Source organism: Barbus barbus, assembly GCF_936440315.1.
Source record: "Barbus barbus genome assembly, chromosome: 42".
In the NCBI taxonomy this organism is placed as follows: domain Eukaryota; kingdom Metazoa; phylum Chordata; class Actinopteri; order Cypriniformes; family Cyprinidae; genus Barbus; species Barbus barbus.
The window spans coordinates 18,094,780-18,113,001 of NC_136720.1; the positions used below are offsets into that span (position 1 = coordinate 18,094,780).

At 37.8% G+C, this 18,222-nt stretch overlaps 1 protein-coding gene across 1 annotated transcript in view; it reads right to left on the reverse strand.

Moving 5' to 3' along the window:
- Positions 1-18,222, reverse strand: part of LOC306861913 (LIM domain only protein 3) — a 40,219-nt gene that overhangs the window by 5,563 nt on the left and 16,434 nt on the right. The window contains exon 3 of the mRNA XM_079404399.1: positions 4,411-4,536. Coding sequence (XP_079260525.1) covers positions 4,411-4,536 — 126 coding nt within the window. The remainder of the gene's footprint in view (positions 1-4,410; positions 4,537-18,222) is intronic.

The window sequence follows — 18,222 nt, forward strand, 5'->3', positions numbered from 1 at the left end:
CAATTTTCCTTTCATTGGTCTCATTCAGTGCCACTTCGCTCAGACTCAAAATATTGACGTGTTCAGTAAAGATTTAGTTGCTGAGTCAAATTCACAATCAAATGCTAGTCAGTCTTTAAGAGCAGGAAAAGCCAAACAGTCACATGCTTCATAAGTGAGAGATTTGACACTTATGATTCATTACCATGTTATGTAGAAGTTTCTGGTTTTCATATACGTGAGCCAGACATACTTCAGCACTCTCTTTGTGGAAATCAAGCTAATCATGGGCAGTATTTAATGGTGCTTTTGTGTGGCCTGACTAATGAAACGACTCTGTAGGAGATGATGGCCTTGATGTGTGTGGGGAAAAGGAGGGGTGGCCCAGCTGTATTAAAAGCTTGATTGTAATAATTTGAGCATCAAACGGTAATGTCGGGACATTACTGACCCTCGTGGAGAAGCAAAATTATACGGAGTGACCTCTACCAACCCAAGCATCAGAATGCCTGTCCCACGTCACTGATGGCGAGGAGAGCATTTTGTAAGATGGATTAGATGGCTCTTTTAAAGGCCATGGCCTCTTTAATATTGTTTGAAGAGGGGAAATGAGAAGGGAGAAAGCAGGGTAGGATGTATATGAAAGTAGATTGGAGTGAAATAAACCAAAATATAAAATGGAAATAGCAAAACAACCCTTATTTAAAGAAAAGAGGTGGGGCATTTTTATTCTAGCAATCATTTGATAGGACAAAGATCTTTTAGTGCAGGATGAGTCATCAATATTTTGACTAAATATTACAGTTAATTTTGTTCAAGGTTTTGAAATATATTACCATACAGACAGCCTGGAAATTAAGATACATGGAATATAAACCATAAAACAATTTTTGATTTCAGGAAGTCCTTGAACTATGAAAATTAGTAATTTTACCCCTGATTTATTCATCATTTTCATTCAAGCACTAAGAGCATAGAACAAAACAAATGGCAAACATGAAATCAGGCCCAACTGGCTAGTGAAAACAATAATGCGCAATCTGTTTCCCTAAAAGATCTCCTTCCATCAAAGGCTCTTGGGACAGACTTGCTGTTTGTGTTGATGTTTATCAAAGAGCATCACTGGACTGAGGCTGTACTCGGGTAATGCGGCGAGATGTCACAATGACGGACACGTCATGAAAAGCCCCGCCGTCCTTTTCTCTTTTGGAGGAGTCCATCAAAATTTGCAAGGCTTTCTTGAAAGGCACTGACAGAACAACAAAGTGTCTGAGACGTGTCGGGTGGCGGGTGTCTGAGGAGATAATGTCTCGTCAGCTTGTTGACAAATGAATTTTCTCTTGGTCAAATGGGGGGTATTTGCATATCAGACTGTTGATGCAGTGCTCTCTCGGGTAGTGTTTAGACTATAGGAGAGCCGATGCAGGAAGTTCTTTATGATCTGTGTAGGTTTAGCTGTTGAGTTTAATCAGGATAAAATCTACTTTAAGTGGTTTGTATATGTATACTGTGCCTAATGCGTATTTAGACATGTATTAGTCTCAAGCCATGGACCGCTGACTGAACGTCTGATGCATATTGCACTCAAAATTGGAAGTTTCGAAGTCATCATTGGATTGGTTAAATTATACAGGATTTCCGGGAGACGTGTGTCGTGTTCTTTAAGATGCCGTGATGCCAAACCCCCTCATGGAGTTAAAAGTCTGTCGTGTTTACAACTGTGACGATAAGTGCTTAACAGGATCAACTAAATGCTGGATTTTCAGAAATAGGTGAAACATTTAAATTTCGCAGCATAGAATCTTTAAAATATGTCCATGAGTTTTACACACTGGTCTGTTATTGTGGTGACATTTCCACACCCCTAAACATGACGCGGCACCGAACAGAACGTGATTGATTGCTTTACCTGTCAGTTATATGGCATCTTGGGTGGGCTTTGACCATTCAAAGCAGGCAAGATTCCCGGACCTTCTTCCGTCAGTCTGAGAATCTGGTTATATGTGAGGCTACACATGTTAAGAAGCTGCATATATGAATTTCAGTGCGTTAGAAAACTAATTGGTTAACTAAATTGGTTAATTAGAAGCCAAAGTGGCATCAAATAAACAATGACTTTTTTTGCAATTACTTTTAAGCAACTTGTTCCAAGGAATGTGGGAAACCAGTTCTTCTCAAATCCATAAGTTTGGGGTAAGATTTTTAAATGCTTTTGAAAGAAGTCTCTTATGCTCACGAGGAATTTATTTGATCCCCAATAAAGTAGAGTATGATTGTAAAATATTACAATTTAAAATGACTGCTTTGTATTTAAATCTATTTATATTTATTGAAATAAAATGTAATTTATTCCTGTGATGCAAAGCTGAATTTTCAGCACTCATTACTCCAGTCTTCAGTGTCACATGATTCTTCAGAATCATTATAATATATTGATTTGGTGCTCAAGAAACATTTTATAAGATCAATGTTTAAAACCATTGTGCTACTTAATATTATTGTGGAAACCATGATACATTTTTAATGGATTTTTTGATTAATAAAAAGGTTTATTTGAGCCTTTATTTGAATAGAAATCTTTTGTAGCAGTATAAATGTCTTTGCTGTCACTTTCAGTTGAATACATCCTTGTAGAATAAAAAGTATTCATTTCAAAAATTATTACTGACCCGAAAACTTTGAACAGAATAAATTGGACCTCATTTTATATATTTTATGTAATGCAATACATTTTAATTTTTATACTTTTTAGGACCGCTGAATGTGAGTTTGTTGCGGAGGACACCTATGTTCATCCATCTCTCCACCAAAACATCCCAAAATGTCAATAAACTGACAGGAAATTCAAGCTTCAGTCTGAGATATGGGCAATTAGCACTGGCTCTGTGCTATAAATCTTGTGGTGAACACTGGTGAAATTGTGATGGACGAATGAAAGATGCATAGAGGCCTCGTCAGAGCGTGTAAAGCAGACTGACGCTGATTTTATTAAACAGCTGATCGGCCGGCCTAATATAAAAAGAAAGATTTGCCTGCCTCTAAATGGGCTGTAATGCCGGGCCGGCAGGTAGACTTGTCTGTGACTCTGCTGATGAAGATTAGCTGACTTCTTAGATTAGGTGAGCGTGGTTCGTGCAGTCAAGTGAAGTGGCAAGACAATAACCCAGTATTAATTGAGCGTAACCGGATCCTGCAATCTGCCCCTCTCATGTGTACTGCTCTCTGGCACCCGTGTGTTTGTATGAAGCAGGTATCTAATGCACAGCCATGCATGAGGTTTCTTCTTTATTTGGCTACGTTCTAAGACAAATGGCCTCTTCTTAGACTGAAGGAGGACAAATAACACAATTTGCCCAAAGTAATGAAGAAAACCACAAGCCACAGAATATTTAAGTGTTAAATTGCTGTTTTTGATAGTGAACCACAGAAAAAACCCCAATTCATTTTGACATGAAAAGACAATTTAGGATGATTCTTATTTTATCATCCATAGAAACATTTGTGTAAAAGCATGCTGTGGTCCTCTCATGACATATGACAGATTGCAACAAAAAGGATGTAAGCTAATTTTCAAGATTAGGGGTGATGGAATGTAAAAAAGAATTTAAAAACACAACAATGATCTACTATTCAGAATTAAAGTACATTTAATAAAGTCAAATGTAATAGAAATACTTGTTTACTTTTCAAGCCTAACATGATCAGCAGTGGTTGTAACTGCCGAAAGTCATTCCTTTAAACCCCAGAAGGGGCAGTTCATGATTTCGAGGGATATTTTGTTCCTGATAATCACTGTGCCCCTGAGCAAGGCATGATGCTTGAGGGTGAGATGTACTATAAACCACTTTGTATACGAACATGTCTATTAAATGGCAGTTTTTTTGTGGTAGGGTGATTGTTACATATGTGGGCTTGTGGTTCAGAGATGTTGGTAAGAATCATTAGAAATTGCAAATGATGGTGGTTCAATACTTGAATATTACTGTGCCAGCAATCCAAAGGTTGCTGGTTCAAACCCCTGAAGGGCGATTCATGTGCTGGAGAGTTATCCCCTATTTCACTATTTTGCCCTTGAGCAATGTACTTCTTGCTCCAGGGAGACTGTACTTGTAGTAAACACACTGATGTAATTTGGATAAGAAAACATCTGCCCAAACCGTCTTTCGGTGGTAGGGTGGTGGGCTTTAATCCGAAGGTCATTTTTCAAAACCTAGAAGGTTTGATTCATGAACCGGAGAGTTGCTGGGATTCCCTATCCCCCTTTGCCCTTGAGCAAGACACGATAGAGGGGTTAAGCAGGACCGTCCTTGTAGTAAACGTACTGTAAGATGCTTTGGATTCAAGACAGCCTTTGAGTTTTAAAAGGCTCAGCACATCTGCACAGAGATACATATAAGTACTTTGAAATGTTGAAAAACTGATTTGACTAACCTCTGGTTACACAGCTGGCAGGCAAAGCAGTCCAGGTGATAGACGTTCTCCTTGGCTCTCATGACCATCTCGAATGCAGGGATGAGTTTACTGCAAGCCGCACAGTTCCCCGTCACACCGAACAACCTGATAGATTGAAAAAGATGTGAAGTTTTAGAGTCAGAACCATTGGATCAACCATATCATAAAGATTGAAATGGGTTTGTACATTCTAAAAAGTGCTGGGTTAAATACAACCCAGTGCTAAATATTGGACAGAACACATGCTGGGTTGTTTTCAACCAACAGCTGGGTAAAATGTTTAACCCAACCTTCTGGGCAGTAACCCAACCGCTGGGTCTAAACAACCCAATTGCTGGGTTTGTCCATATTTTACCCAGCGCTGGGTTGTATTTAACCCAGCATTTTTAAGAGTGTAGGGGTGATTCATGAACAAATCAATCTTATGAACCATAGTTCATAAGGCTCATTTGATTCAAATTATAGTGAATCAAAGATATATAGTACAACCATTGTAGTGCATTTTACAACTGGCTTTAATGAACCGGTTCTTTTAAAGTCAAAGTCAAAGTCAAAGTTTATTTATAAAGCACTTTTTTAAAAACAACAAGTGTTTATCAAAGTGCTGTACATGCAAGAAGTAATAAGAAAAATGATACAACCAGTGACACTAAAAAACACTAAGAGACAATAAAACAATAAAAAGAAGCAGCTCTCACATAGCGTTAAATGCCAAACTATAAAAATACTTTTTTAGGCTAGATTTAAACACAACAAGTGTTTGAGCCTGTCTAATGTAGAGGGGCAAGCTGTTCCAGAGCTTCGGTGCCGCCACTGCAAAAGCCCGGTCACCCCTGCTCTTCAGCCTTGCCAGCGGGACAACCAAAAGCAAATGGTCAGCAGACCTAAGTGCTCTTAATGGAACATATGGCTTAATCAAATCGGACAGATATGTAGGTGCTACCCCATTAAGAGCTTTAAAAACAAAAACCAGAATCTTAAAATTAATCCTAAAACGGACAGGTAACCAATGAAGGGAAGCCAGAACAGGGGAGATATGTTCCATCTTTCGTGTACCAGTCAGCAGACGAGCTGCCGCATTCTGGACCATCTGTAGTCTAGAAAGAGAGGCCTGACTAATGCCTCTATAAAGGCCATTGCAGTAATCCAAACGAGTTGAAACAAAGATATGTAAAATTATTTGAAAGTCTTTAGGAGACAGAAAAGATTTTACCTTGGTAAGTTGTCTCAACTGGAAAAAACTAGATTTAACTACAGAGTTAATCTGTTTATCCAATTTAAAATCACTATCATCATTTTAAGAAAATCAAAAATTCACAAACAAATGACTTTTCTTTCTAGCGAATTAAAAATACAAAGAGCAACCTGCTTAGTACAGTTCACACTTATGAACTCTATTTTTTTCCAGTAAGTCATAAAAACATACAGAGCCACCAGTGTAATCCGATTCAAATACAATTTCTCTCATGAACAGGTTCTTTCTAGTGAATCAAAGACATACAGAGCAAACAGTGTAGTTGGATTCACAAACAAGTGACTCTAATGAACTGGTTCTTTTTAGTGAATCAAAAACTGTGTAGTCCAGTTCACAAACAAATGACTCTTTTGAGCCGGTTCCTACTACTGAATCAAAAACATACTAATCAACCAATGTAGTCTGATTAACAAACAAGTGACTCTTATGAGACTGTCTTTAAATGAATCATCTTTTTTCCATTCCCATTTATTGGGGTTTATTACACAAGTTGATCATAATATATACATTATTCCAGTGTTTTACTCAAGGCTGTTTGCTATTCATTTTATAAATTAATAATTTTGTCAGAAGGTTCCCTGTATAGCGTTACCTGAGATACGTATTTGAATTCATATGAAATTTATTAAATATGAACACAAAATGGACTATAGCTGAAATGTCCAATTGAACAACATGAATCAAACTGAACAAAGAGCTTGTGAACAGAACCAAAAAACAGTACTGATTCCAAGCCTAATTCAACATTTCCCATAATGCGTTTTTTTTGTTGTTGCCATATTTAAGGTTGAAAACGATTGTGCATTGGACAAAAACACATAAGTGGAGTGTGATGTGACCATCATGGAGATATCCAGGCCAGATGAGGTTAGCGCTACATGAGCCTATTATTTTCCAGCCCGCTCGCGGGACATTACGGAGAGGATTCATTAGGGATTCATGGCTGTTACTCCACCGCGACCTAGACCGAGTAAAGGGGGGAAGGGGGAAAATAAATATCTGATAAAGAAATCATATAACAAAATAACCTATTAGGCGGACTTCTTCGGGCACTTTTAGCCGTCGTTGTTAAAATGATAAAACTGCATGCCACTCTCCAGCTCTGTAAGAGATCGCAATCTGATAAATGATCTCGGGGCCTGGGATATGCAGGGTTGTTTATTAACCTTCAGAAACTATGTTTCCCACAGGCAAATAAAAAAGAGCCGAGCAGATAGATTGTACTCTCATGAATACCTACAAAATTAAAGGCTACTGTCAACACACCTTGAGACGATGAAGGATATCTCCAATAGCTTTCCAGGTATGAGGAGAAAGAAAACGAGAGTTCGTCTTGTGGATTGGTGCCGATTTAATTAAAGGAATTATGCCTTTTTCTTTGAGCTGTCTAAATATAGACACGTTCGCGATATCACGTCTCCACTATTTTCAGGAAAAAGTGCATAACCAGAAGGCCCTCAGCATGAAAGAGATGAAATGATGAGGCTTATTTTCTTCCACTCACATCTTGCAATTATATATATCAAAGATCTAAATGTAAATATAAAAAGGATGATAGATTCACTGTACGAAAACTGGCTTATATAAGGAAAATGATAATGTCACATTAATGCATGTTCTGAAAAGAAAAGACGAATTAATGCATGCGCTGGATTGCAGTTGATGAATGATGATATCCATATGAAAAAATTATGCTTGAAGGTCTTTTTGTCATCAGGTTGAATCAAACTAGTATTGGGTTTGCCACTCTAGCGAGCTGTGAGCTCAAATCTTCTCATCTCGTGCAAATTTAAAGTAACCAATACCTTTCCTGGAATTGGACAGTCATGCCTTTTTGCTTTGAGCATTTGAGGACAGAGGTCTGTGCTTTACAAACACACAAAGCATTGAGTGAAGACGACTGCGCTCACCTGAGAATCTACCTGTGTATTATATGCGCTGAACTGAGAAATCAATAGATGTGTTTTTATTTAAAGAATTGACTGTATTTTTTCTATGTAATGGATTGTGATCCATCAGAAACTAGATGTAAGTGGAGTATCTTGATGTACAATATGGTCTTTGGGGAATTTGTTTTGCAGCTTCATTTTGACTGCTGATTTTAGCTATTCCCTTGTTTCGAAACTGACAGATTTAGTCTTGGCTCATATTTTCACACGGCACATTAAAATACTCCTTTATTTTTGAGTTTCGAATTGAGTTAGATCGTGTGAAAAGGGAGAGTCTTGAGAATAGACTGAAATGGTTTTGCAAGCCAGAATATTTACGTATCTGAACTCGTCTTTGATGAATAACCATTGTACATCTTGTATTAAACACTAGATTAAAAAATGTTTGATACAAATTCAGCTCTATTTACAGCTTTTGTGGCATACTGTTGATTAGCAAAGAAAATTGGAGTCATCCTTCCATTATAGACATTTATTTTTTATTAAAAATATAGTAAAAGCAGGAATATTGTGAAATATTACAAATTAAAACACTCTTTTCTATTTTAATAAATTATTATTTTTATTTTTTTTATGAATTTGCAGCGGCCATTTCTCCAGTTTTCAGTGCCACATGATACCTCAGAAATCATTCTGAAACATTCAATATTCTGAATATAATATAAACAATGCACTGTTACTTTTGATCAAATTAAAGCATCCTTTCTGAATAAAAGTATTAATTTCTTAAAAAAAATATCGATCCCAAACTTTATAAAATATATAAAACAAAATATTTATATGTATATAAAATATCTATTATTGACCTACTGTATATTGACCACTAGTGGTGAACCTCCACAGATATTGAAAGATCCACTGATGCTGAAAGCGGGGAACTGTGCCACAAGCATCCAACGTCCCTCCGTACAGGAGACTCTCGGAGAGCTCTGTTTCTCAGCCCAACAGGAAAAGGGGAGGGGCGGTAAGACGGATGAAGCCCTACCTGCCACTTGTCTTTCACCGGTCTGCCAGTTTGATGCCGCAGACGCAAATGGCTCTCAAGGGAGGCGGCAAATTAAGCGTACTTGGCTTGTAATGACTTCGGAGGTGCATGTTCTCTAAATGCAGTCTGCAAGAGAAAAACCTGAGAGTCCGGAGACAAATGCAGACCATTTATGTTGCGTAGGATGAAGAAAGCGTATCACGGTTCAACTGAGTTTATCGCTCAGTCCGGTTTTCAGTCGATGGTCAATGGCTGTGTAATATTTGTAGAGTGTTATAGAGGAAATCAAACTCCTTTCGACATAAAGGTTGACAAAATAGCATGTATATTTTAGCAGGCTGAAGAGGCAGCGTGAAATTAAAATTCATGGCGGCTCGGATTCATAAGTTAAAAGAGAATGCGCAATCAGTACCACCTGATTGGACACAAAAGGTGTTGGAGGTGCACATTGGCTTTTCACAGTTGAATGGCACTTATTTGATGAGAGGAAAACAGACACCAATTAAATTATTCCACAAGGCTTTATCCTAGTGGTCGCAGAAGTGAGGCTCAAGCATGCAGCTTTACTGTAATCATTAGACAGTGCCCCAATGGAAAATGCATGAGCAATGTCACCAATATTCTCATCCAGCTCGACAAAATCCTTGTAAAGTACACCCTATCAAACGAGACCCCTCTGGGACTCTAATATGCAAGTGATTCAGATAAGACAAAGAAACGAGACATGCTGTTATGGTCCAAAATGTGTCATTTTGGGACCCTTTACCATTTTGGGTGTTCAACCAGTGGTCCATGGAGAAGATAATTAAATTTTCATTTAATTTCTAACTATTAACTAATTTCAAATTTTCAACGTAATGATCCAGTGTAGTAATCAGGGTTCTGCACCATTCACAACTGAATTAAGAATGTCTTTTATATTTTAATTCAGTTCCTGAATTTAAATTGATTATTAACTGAGGTAGCAAACATGATGCAGAATTGCAATTCGAGTTTGAATGTCAGGAAGTAGAATTAAAGGTTACACTTTTTTTTTAGGTGTACTTGTTACAGTCTATTTATAAAGTTAAGTACTGAGTAATAATAGTGAACTACATTAACTATAGGGTTAGGGATTGGTTTAGGGTTAGTTGCTTGAAAGTATGCATATTTTACTGTTACTACTATAGTAAATATATGTAACATGTAACAAGGACACTGTAAAATAAACTGTTACCACATTTTAAACTGTTTTGGAAAGCTTCGAAGACAGATACATTTGAATGAGGTATGAAATGCCACCTACATAAATTCATATTTAGTTTAATGCATTAACTTCTGTGGGTAAGTGTGCAAGAACACTTCATTTGTCTTGCAATTTCTTGGAATTCCAATTCCGATGCTCTTGAATTGAATCATAGTCTGAATTCTGCACAACAAATTAAGTATTACTTTCTTCTTTCTGTACCTATTTTTCCCGGGAAAAAAGAAAGAATGATAACACCGCCACCACCAGAAGCATTTGAAATTCTGACAGTGGCTCCCTCTCTCCATCTTGCTCCTCTCTGCCGCCGCCACCCCCGCGACTTCAATCGCTCTGGCCTCAGCATGCATTCATCAGCTGCCGAATTAGAATTTGTTTCCTCACAAACCATTGATCATCGGCCTATTACCAGGCAAATGACAGTTAATTACCCACTACATTAACCACCGGGACCTGGGGACCGGCCGCCTGTGCCATCAGTCACAGTGATGAATGTGGCAAGTTCAGTAATGCGCGGCCGTTCTCGCGTCCGCCTGCCACGCTGAGAGCAACCCCTGGATCTCACTTCTCGGCACCCAGGGAAAATCTATGGCAATCTGCATAATTACAGGCTCAGGGTTAATAACAGACAAATGATTTGTTGCGTCTCGAGCAGCAGGCTCTCTCGCTGCTACCGCTGTGTCTGCGGTTAGCATCGGCGCTAACTTTAATGTCAATGTTTGGGGTGCAGTGAGTTGGGGCTGGAGAGCCTAAAAAAGTCAGGTTATAGCTTTAAATATTGATGCTTGCATTATTGATGTTGTAGAAAGGATCGATCCTCACATACAAATATCGACTGTAAGTTTTTGGGATCTTGAGTTAAAAACATGCTAGTGATTTTATTATTTATTAGCATACAAATGCATGCGTAGCATGAGCATCTAAGTGAGGCAAAAAGAAGCATCATCAGGATTTATTTTACTTTACTAATGTGACTTTTTTATAGGCAATTTTTTAATGTTTGATATAACTTAAAACAATAAAAGATCCTGTTAAATTGATTGATTAGCACAGTTTTCTGTCCTAGATGGGTTTCCTATTTGTTTTTAAAACAGTCAGTCACGATTTGCTACTTGCTAGTCAGTTTCAGTTGTTATTGGGGGAGGGGCGTTCTCATTCTAGAGAGCATCTGATTGGACAAAAATCTCTTTAGTGCAGAATGAGTCATCAGAATTTTTGCTTTATTATTACCCTGACGAGAAAGATGAATTTGATGAAGAGAAAAAGTTTTTAAAAATAAATAGTCGGCTTTTAGAAGTACACTAGCATATAGGCCTAGATTACCTGAAAAGCTAGTACATATGGAGTAAAAGGCAAAACATTTCCAAAAAGTGATTTCTTGGGTTTCCAAATGATTGATTATGCTCTATGATTATTGTTAATAAAGCCAAAATAAAAAAGAGTCTGATAATCAGAGGTTTTGGCCCGTTTGATTATGATTTTTAAAGTTAAATAGTTGCAATTACCCATTTTATCCTCAGAAAATCGCAGAATGTTCCACTTAAACGAGCTTTCAGTTTTGATACTATTTCAATTGAAAAGAAAAGTCGCCCAACCCTATACAAAAAGCAGGAGGGATCAGTTGGCAGATGCTATCAAACGTGTACTTTCTTCAATCTAGCGCCTACACATGTGATTTTCGAAGATTAAACAACTCTTGGGGCAAAATTATTTCAATTACAGCGGGCGTGACCTGGGAATTGTCTGTGGGATAAGATTTTCCTCCTTGAGTGCCCTGACTTTTCCTGGCTGCTGGCTCAATCAGTTCTAATCTGCACCTGGACTCTGATATCCTAATGATGAATTATGGGCCTCTCAGCTTTCCACTGCAGGGCAGATAGAACAGCTCTCCGCTGACCTGTCTTAGGCTGAGGCAGAGACCCGCGATAATTACCCAGAAAAGACCATGTGCGTGTTTAAAACTCATGAGCATCACATGAACATCATTCACTCATTAGGCCCTTCACACTGTCTCTTCCTCTCTCTCACCTCGGTAAAAGCGCAGCGGAGACGGTTTTTAGAACCGGGGCGTGAGATCGAGCACAGAAATTCTTCTTGAAAGTAAAGGGTAATTGTTTTCTGACATCGAAAGTTACTGCCTCTATCTGCCTCAACAGGGTAATTACTGTAAACAGCTCTCTAAGAAGACAACAACTTGAGGAATTGACTCGAGAAACCGCTATTATGAGATAATAACGTAGAGACTCGTATCAGGAGATAAAACGCCGACTTTAATGGACTCCCGAAAAACAATGGCGGTCAAATATTTTCACGCATCTGTGTATTCAATAAACAGCCGAGATCAAAGGTGCAAAGCCTCTTTCGAGTGAAAATCACAGCGAAACGCAAAATAATTATGCCCTTGCCATACAAAAACCGTCCAAAAGCTTTGGAGGGCTTTTCAACAAGAAAATCTGGCAGTGGTGTGCGGGGATTCAGAGGGGTATTTTAAAGTGGGGTGTAATGAAAGTTTTCAACCCCCGCAGGGCCCAGATGTGCACTTTGATAGGCACTTCTCGGTGCCAACCCACCTGCAGTTGCAAGCTGGGCACCGGGGTGTGCCACGCTAGCCCTGCAATTATCTGCACCAAACATGCGTAGTCCCACGAGTCATTGCTCTTCACAGCTAATTAAGCTAATCTCAACTGGAGGGGACCATCCAAAAACATAATGTGTCCAGGCAAATGATCTCAAAACCCGTTTAGCCCAAATGGAAATGCCGCCATTGCGAGCTTTACGTTCTTGAATGCAAACAAAATGGCGGGTGATGCAGAGGTTGCATTCACACAATCAGTGTTTAGGATTGACAACTATACTTCCAGACAGGTATGACTTTCGAATTGTCTTGTACATAAAATAGGAATCAGAAGCGAATAGAATACTGTATTTATGAACAAATAAACACTACAACAGCTAACTAATTGTTGAAGATGCCAACTTCCATAACAATTGACGACTGGAAATTTTAAATTAACAAATTATTTAATAAATCAGTCAGAAGCAAATCAAATACTGTCTATATGAACAAATAACTAAAGTGCAGAATTTCAGATTATTTGATGCTGGCTGCTTCTAAAATAGGCCTATATGTTTATACATATTTATATTTAATTGCATCAGTTTATTTTTGTATAGGTTTTTATTTCAAATCATTTTACTAACTGTTTTCATGTATTTTTTCTACATGCACTGCAAGCTTCAAGTCTGTCAGTATGATTGAAGTAACAAATGCTTCAATAAAAGGTTTCCTAAATTGTTTTGAACTGCACAAGCTTTACTGAGTTTGAATAGATTTTTTATTGTTGATGATGGATGGACATGCTATTAGAATGCTGAATCACAAAAATTCAGCTGTCTTGTCAGAGGAATTTAATTAAATTAGTGCTGTCAATCGATAAAAAATTAACTAATTAATCACACATTTTTAAAAAGTTTTTAAATATTCTTTTATGTATTTTGCAATAATTTCACATGCCATCTTCAAATTAATGTAGAAAAAACAGACAGAATATTTTTTATATTTGTTTAATGGCATCTTTTTCATGACTGAAGGAGAGTATAACTGATACTATTCTCTATGAAACAGTTTTTTCCCCAAATATTTAACCATTGACTGTAGCTATTCAACATTACAGTACAATTGAGAGCTATCAATTTTAACATTTATTAGACTTTAAAAATAACAACTTCTGCTTAAACCCATTATAATAAATGTCATATTTAGCTACCTGTGACCTTCAGCAACTAGAAAAATATACAGAAGTTGAAAAAAATCGTTAAAGGATGCCAACTTCTATAACTACTGACAACTGGGAAATTGAAATTGACAAATTAAGTCCAAAACAAACACTGTCTGTATGATAAAATAACTAAAGTCAAGTACATTTTCTGGTCCTGCAATAGCCTACTAATTATGAAAGATGCCAACTTCCATAACAATTGACAACCGGAATAATAATTTTCAAAAAGCTGCTCTCAATACATGCTAACCAATCTTTTCTGATTTACCTAACAATTTCAGGCAGTCACTTTTGTTCATAACCCAACAGTTTGAGAACTCATGCATTTAGCACTTTAAACCAGGGCTGACGACCTTATTCTGCTGCTTTGTTAATAGAGAAAAGCGTTGCTGAAAGAACGTCCTACGGTTGTTTATGGCATTGACGAATTAACGTGTTGAGCTGTCGCGTTAGGGCATTGTGTAGGTGTCAGCACATTAAATGGATCATTCTAAAGGTCTAACTTCATAGAAAATGCTGGAAAGATGCATTGCAGCGTATGTGGCCTTTGGTGAATGATAGTTATGGCTACATGAAATGCTTTGAAGTATACATCACCTGGGAGCGAATGTCATTTTAGAGAGGGAGCAAAACAACTTTTCGATACTCAAAATCATAATCTACTTGAGAGATGTTGTCCATTTAAAAAAAAAGAGATGCTATCTGCTCTTAAGAAGTTGAAAGAGCTGTCAAAAATGAGTGTTTGTTGTATGTTCTTCATTTTTGCAGAACTCATTTTCTGCCAAGGATTGAAAAGAGGAAGAAAACAATACCGTCCTACCCCTGACCCCTTAGCTGAATCCCTGACCTTTCCATCAGGACAATTTAGCACGGAAGAAAAATAGAGGATTAAGTATTTGCACCTCTACTTCAGATTCGATCGATGGTGATTACAAGTGCCCATTTTGACCTCTCCGCGATTTCAGATTACATGTGAAAAGCCCAATTTAATTACAGGAAGTCAAGAACACACATTTGCAAGAATGGAGCATTATTGGCCACGTAATTGCCAGACATGTGAAGTGAATTTTATTGAGGAGAGGTTAATGGTGGCAAAGCTTTTTTCCAAGCACAACATAGCAATTACAGGACGCCTTCAGAGCTTTTAACATCTCCACGCCATCTCATTTAACACAAAATAGAGGCGAGAGGGGACGCTGGATTTCTTTGTTCTGTAGCTTTATCTGTTAATTTATTTCCTAAGGACGCAAGACTTAAACCATCTGTTCCTCAGATGAGAATTTGTTCGTAATATGGAGGCCTCCTGCTTCGAGCCGCTGTTTGAAATGTCACAAGACACGAGAAACTGTGAGAAAGGGAGAATGAGATGAAAGGAAAAACATCTTTGGCCTTATTGAAGGATCAAAATCACTCGTTTGCAGCCGGAAACTGGACACTCAGACACTATTTGTATTTCAGCCAAAGAATATAATGAAATTTAACTTTACATTTACATAAACATAAAGTCATGTGTATTACATGCATGCACAGTACATTTGTGACTTATTAATTTGTTTTGAATCAAAGCAAATATATGCATTTGCTAAAACCATGGCACATAATTGCTGCTGTTAACTGTCAATGAATAGCTTTGTTTTTATCCAGTAATGATTCCTAAATCTATAATATTTATTATTAAAATAATGGGTAGAGTTTATATCACTTGTAAGCAGAGGTTTGCTGTGTTTGAGAATTATATTCAGTCCTAAAAAAAAAATGGTATTATGTATCAGTGCAGAATTTCAGAAAAAGTATTTCAGGTTATTTGACGCTGGCTGTGTCTAAAATACATGTTTATATATATATTTATATTTTATTGCATCAGTTTATTTTTGTATACGTTTTTATTTTGAAACTTTTTCATGTATTTTTCCTGCATATGCTGCAAGCTTCAAGTCTGTACAAGTGAAGCAACAAATGATTCAATAACATGTTTCTTAAGTTGTCTTGAACTGTACAAGCTTTACTGAGTTTGAATAGATTTTATGTTGTTGATGATGGATGGACATGCTATACTGAATGTGCATCCATTTCGTTTTATCCCTTTTTGAATTCAGCTATCTTGCCAGACATAATTACAATTATATAAGTAACAAAGCAAAGATGACTGAATAATCAAGTTTTTAAATAAATGATGCGTAAAACAATGTATTTTTTAACTATGTAGAGTTTTGACTGTAGGAAAGGAGAAAACCAATAGTGCCATATTGTTGCAGCGCTAGATTTGCAGATCCCATCTGTGGAAAGGTCTTCAAAACCAACTTGATTAATTGTCCTTTGCTTTCTTTTACTGAAAAAGATAATTAAGAAATATTTAATGTAGGATTTTAATTAGACAGAATCCTGAATGCTGCCCCACATTGAGCTTGAGGGGTGTTTTTGTGGACCCAATGATTGAAATGTTTTAATCACTGATAAAATAGATTGGATGTTTTTTTTTTTTTTTTCTCCCAGGAATTCCCAGTGGCAGTTAAAATGAAAACCACCTTGATATTATTCAGAGTAAAGTAATTAGTACAATGAAGATAAAGCCAAATGAACTCTTGATCAATACATTAACCGGCACCCCGCTCTCTACACCCACCTCCCTCTTTTCAAAATCAAATTAATTATACGCAGTCCTCTCAGTATCAAAACCCTCTGTCGCTTTGTGCCAGGGACATATGGGTATCAGAGTAATGCGTTACGGACAGCAGCACCTACACTTCCCGCGGTGTGATGCTTCTTTTTTATGCAGATTGGTGGTAGAGAGAAGTGAATCAGTGCAAATGATCTTGCTATCCAAGCCTGACAATGGAGAGGTCTCTAATGAACAGGCCAAGAGCAGACTGCTTTTTTTTAAATGAGAGCTTACAAAGGCCATGGGTCTGATCAAATTCAAACATCTTGAACGGATACTGTGAAGGGATGCCGCAGTAACTTTGATTGGAGGGAAGATGCTTAGCAATTTTAAGACAGCCTGCTTTGCCCATCATGTTTCTTTTTTCTTTTTTGTCTGTGTGAAAGTATCATCTCACTGTAGAGTATAATGTTAGTTCTTGTGATTTTGCTTACTCTGAATTGGTCAACGCTATACAACAATTAAAAAATGAAAACAGACAAGACTCTGCAGTTCTGTTCTCTCTCTGTCTTGTCGTTTAAATAGCCAGTCATAGCGTTTAACATGAAATGTGCATAGAGTGCTAGTAGTCACAGGACAACAGCTCGACACTTTCTCAGGCAGAGATGCCATAAAGGAACAAACCGGTGTGTGCGATTGATCAGGACACGCGTGGCTTATGCAGAGGAGCTAGGCTGAGAAAACACAGGGCTGACTTGTACAGACTTTGGCGCACTTTGCCTCTTTAGCATTTAGAGATTAAAAGTAGATGGAAAAGTGTTGTGATTCAGCAAATTCAATGTGGCAGCAGCACCCCTTTCCCTCTATTTTTATGCATTTACCCATGTCAGATATACATGTAGTGAAGAGGTTGGTTGTGATTTTAGGAATGCATTGATTATATTATAAGGGTGTTATAAGGGAGGAAGGAGAGAAAAGAAAAAAGGAAGTGAAAGGAAGGAAGAGGGAAAATGATAAATGTATGAGAAAAAAAAAAAAGCTTTAAAGATCATTGTAATAGGAAGATTCAGGTGAGGTTGACAGCTTCTCTAGAGCAGTAATGTTGAAATAGTTATCCACCACACAGGAAGTATCCGCCACACTTACACAAGGGCTATATCAGATGATTAAATAAAGTTGTTAATTCTTTTGGTGAGATGGACTTGTTTGTGGATGTGTCCGGTTCAAGGGCAAACCTGAGCGCCTCATTTGCATTCTTCTCTTTCTTTTGGCTCTCTCATGAATAAATCAGGGCGTTAAAACGGCTGCATTTACATCTCATTTTACACAAGCACAGTTGAGCAACTGGGTCTGACTGGTTTCACCCACACAATTAACAATGAGAAAAAATAATTTATATAAAACCTAAACATAAAGGGGAATGCTACATTCTGATTATAGTCAAAATAATTAAACAATTTTGAGAAGAGAAACCATTTAATGTCTTGCAAGCAGTGCTCTTCAGATATTTACCAATACCAGCAAAAAATTGTGTGCCTGCTGCACTTTTCAGTCAGGCTACGCTTTGGTCTGCTGCTCTTGATAGAAGCATGTGTATTGATGTAACATCCACAGCAAAATAAGCCTGACCATGTGATAATATGAGATATTTTGGCAGATGCTGTGTGCCTGGAGCTGAGGGGCTGAGGTGAGGAGCATCCAGCGGCGTCTCACAGTTCCGCTAGGCAGCACACTAATTGAGAAGTCGCTCAGGGGTTGAGCGCAGGGGGCTAGCTGCACTGCGCTCCCTATCCAAATCAAGCCCCTGTAAGTGGGGCTGACATGGACCAATCACCATCTGGAGGTTCCTCCACTAAACCCCCACCACTTCCTCACTACCATGAAAGAATCTGCTGCAATCCTCCCCTTCTTTATCTCCATAAAAGGCTCATTACTAAGGTTGTGCACCTGAGGGTCTGAGGCCAAGCCTGTCCTCGCGAAC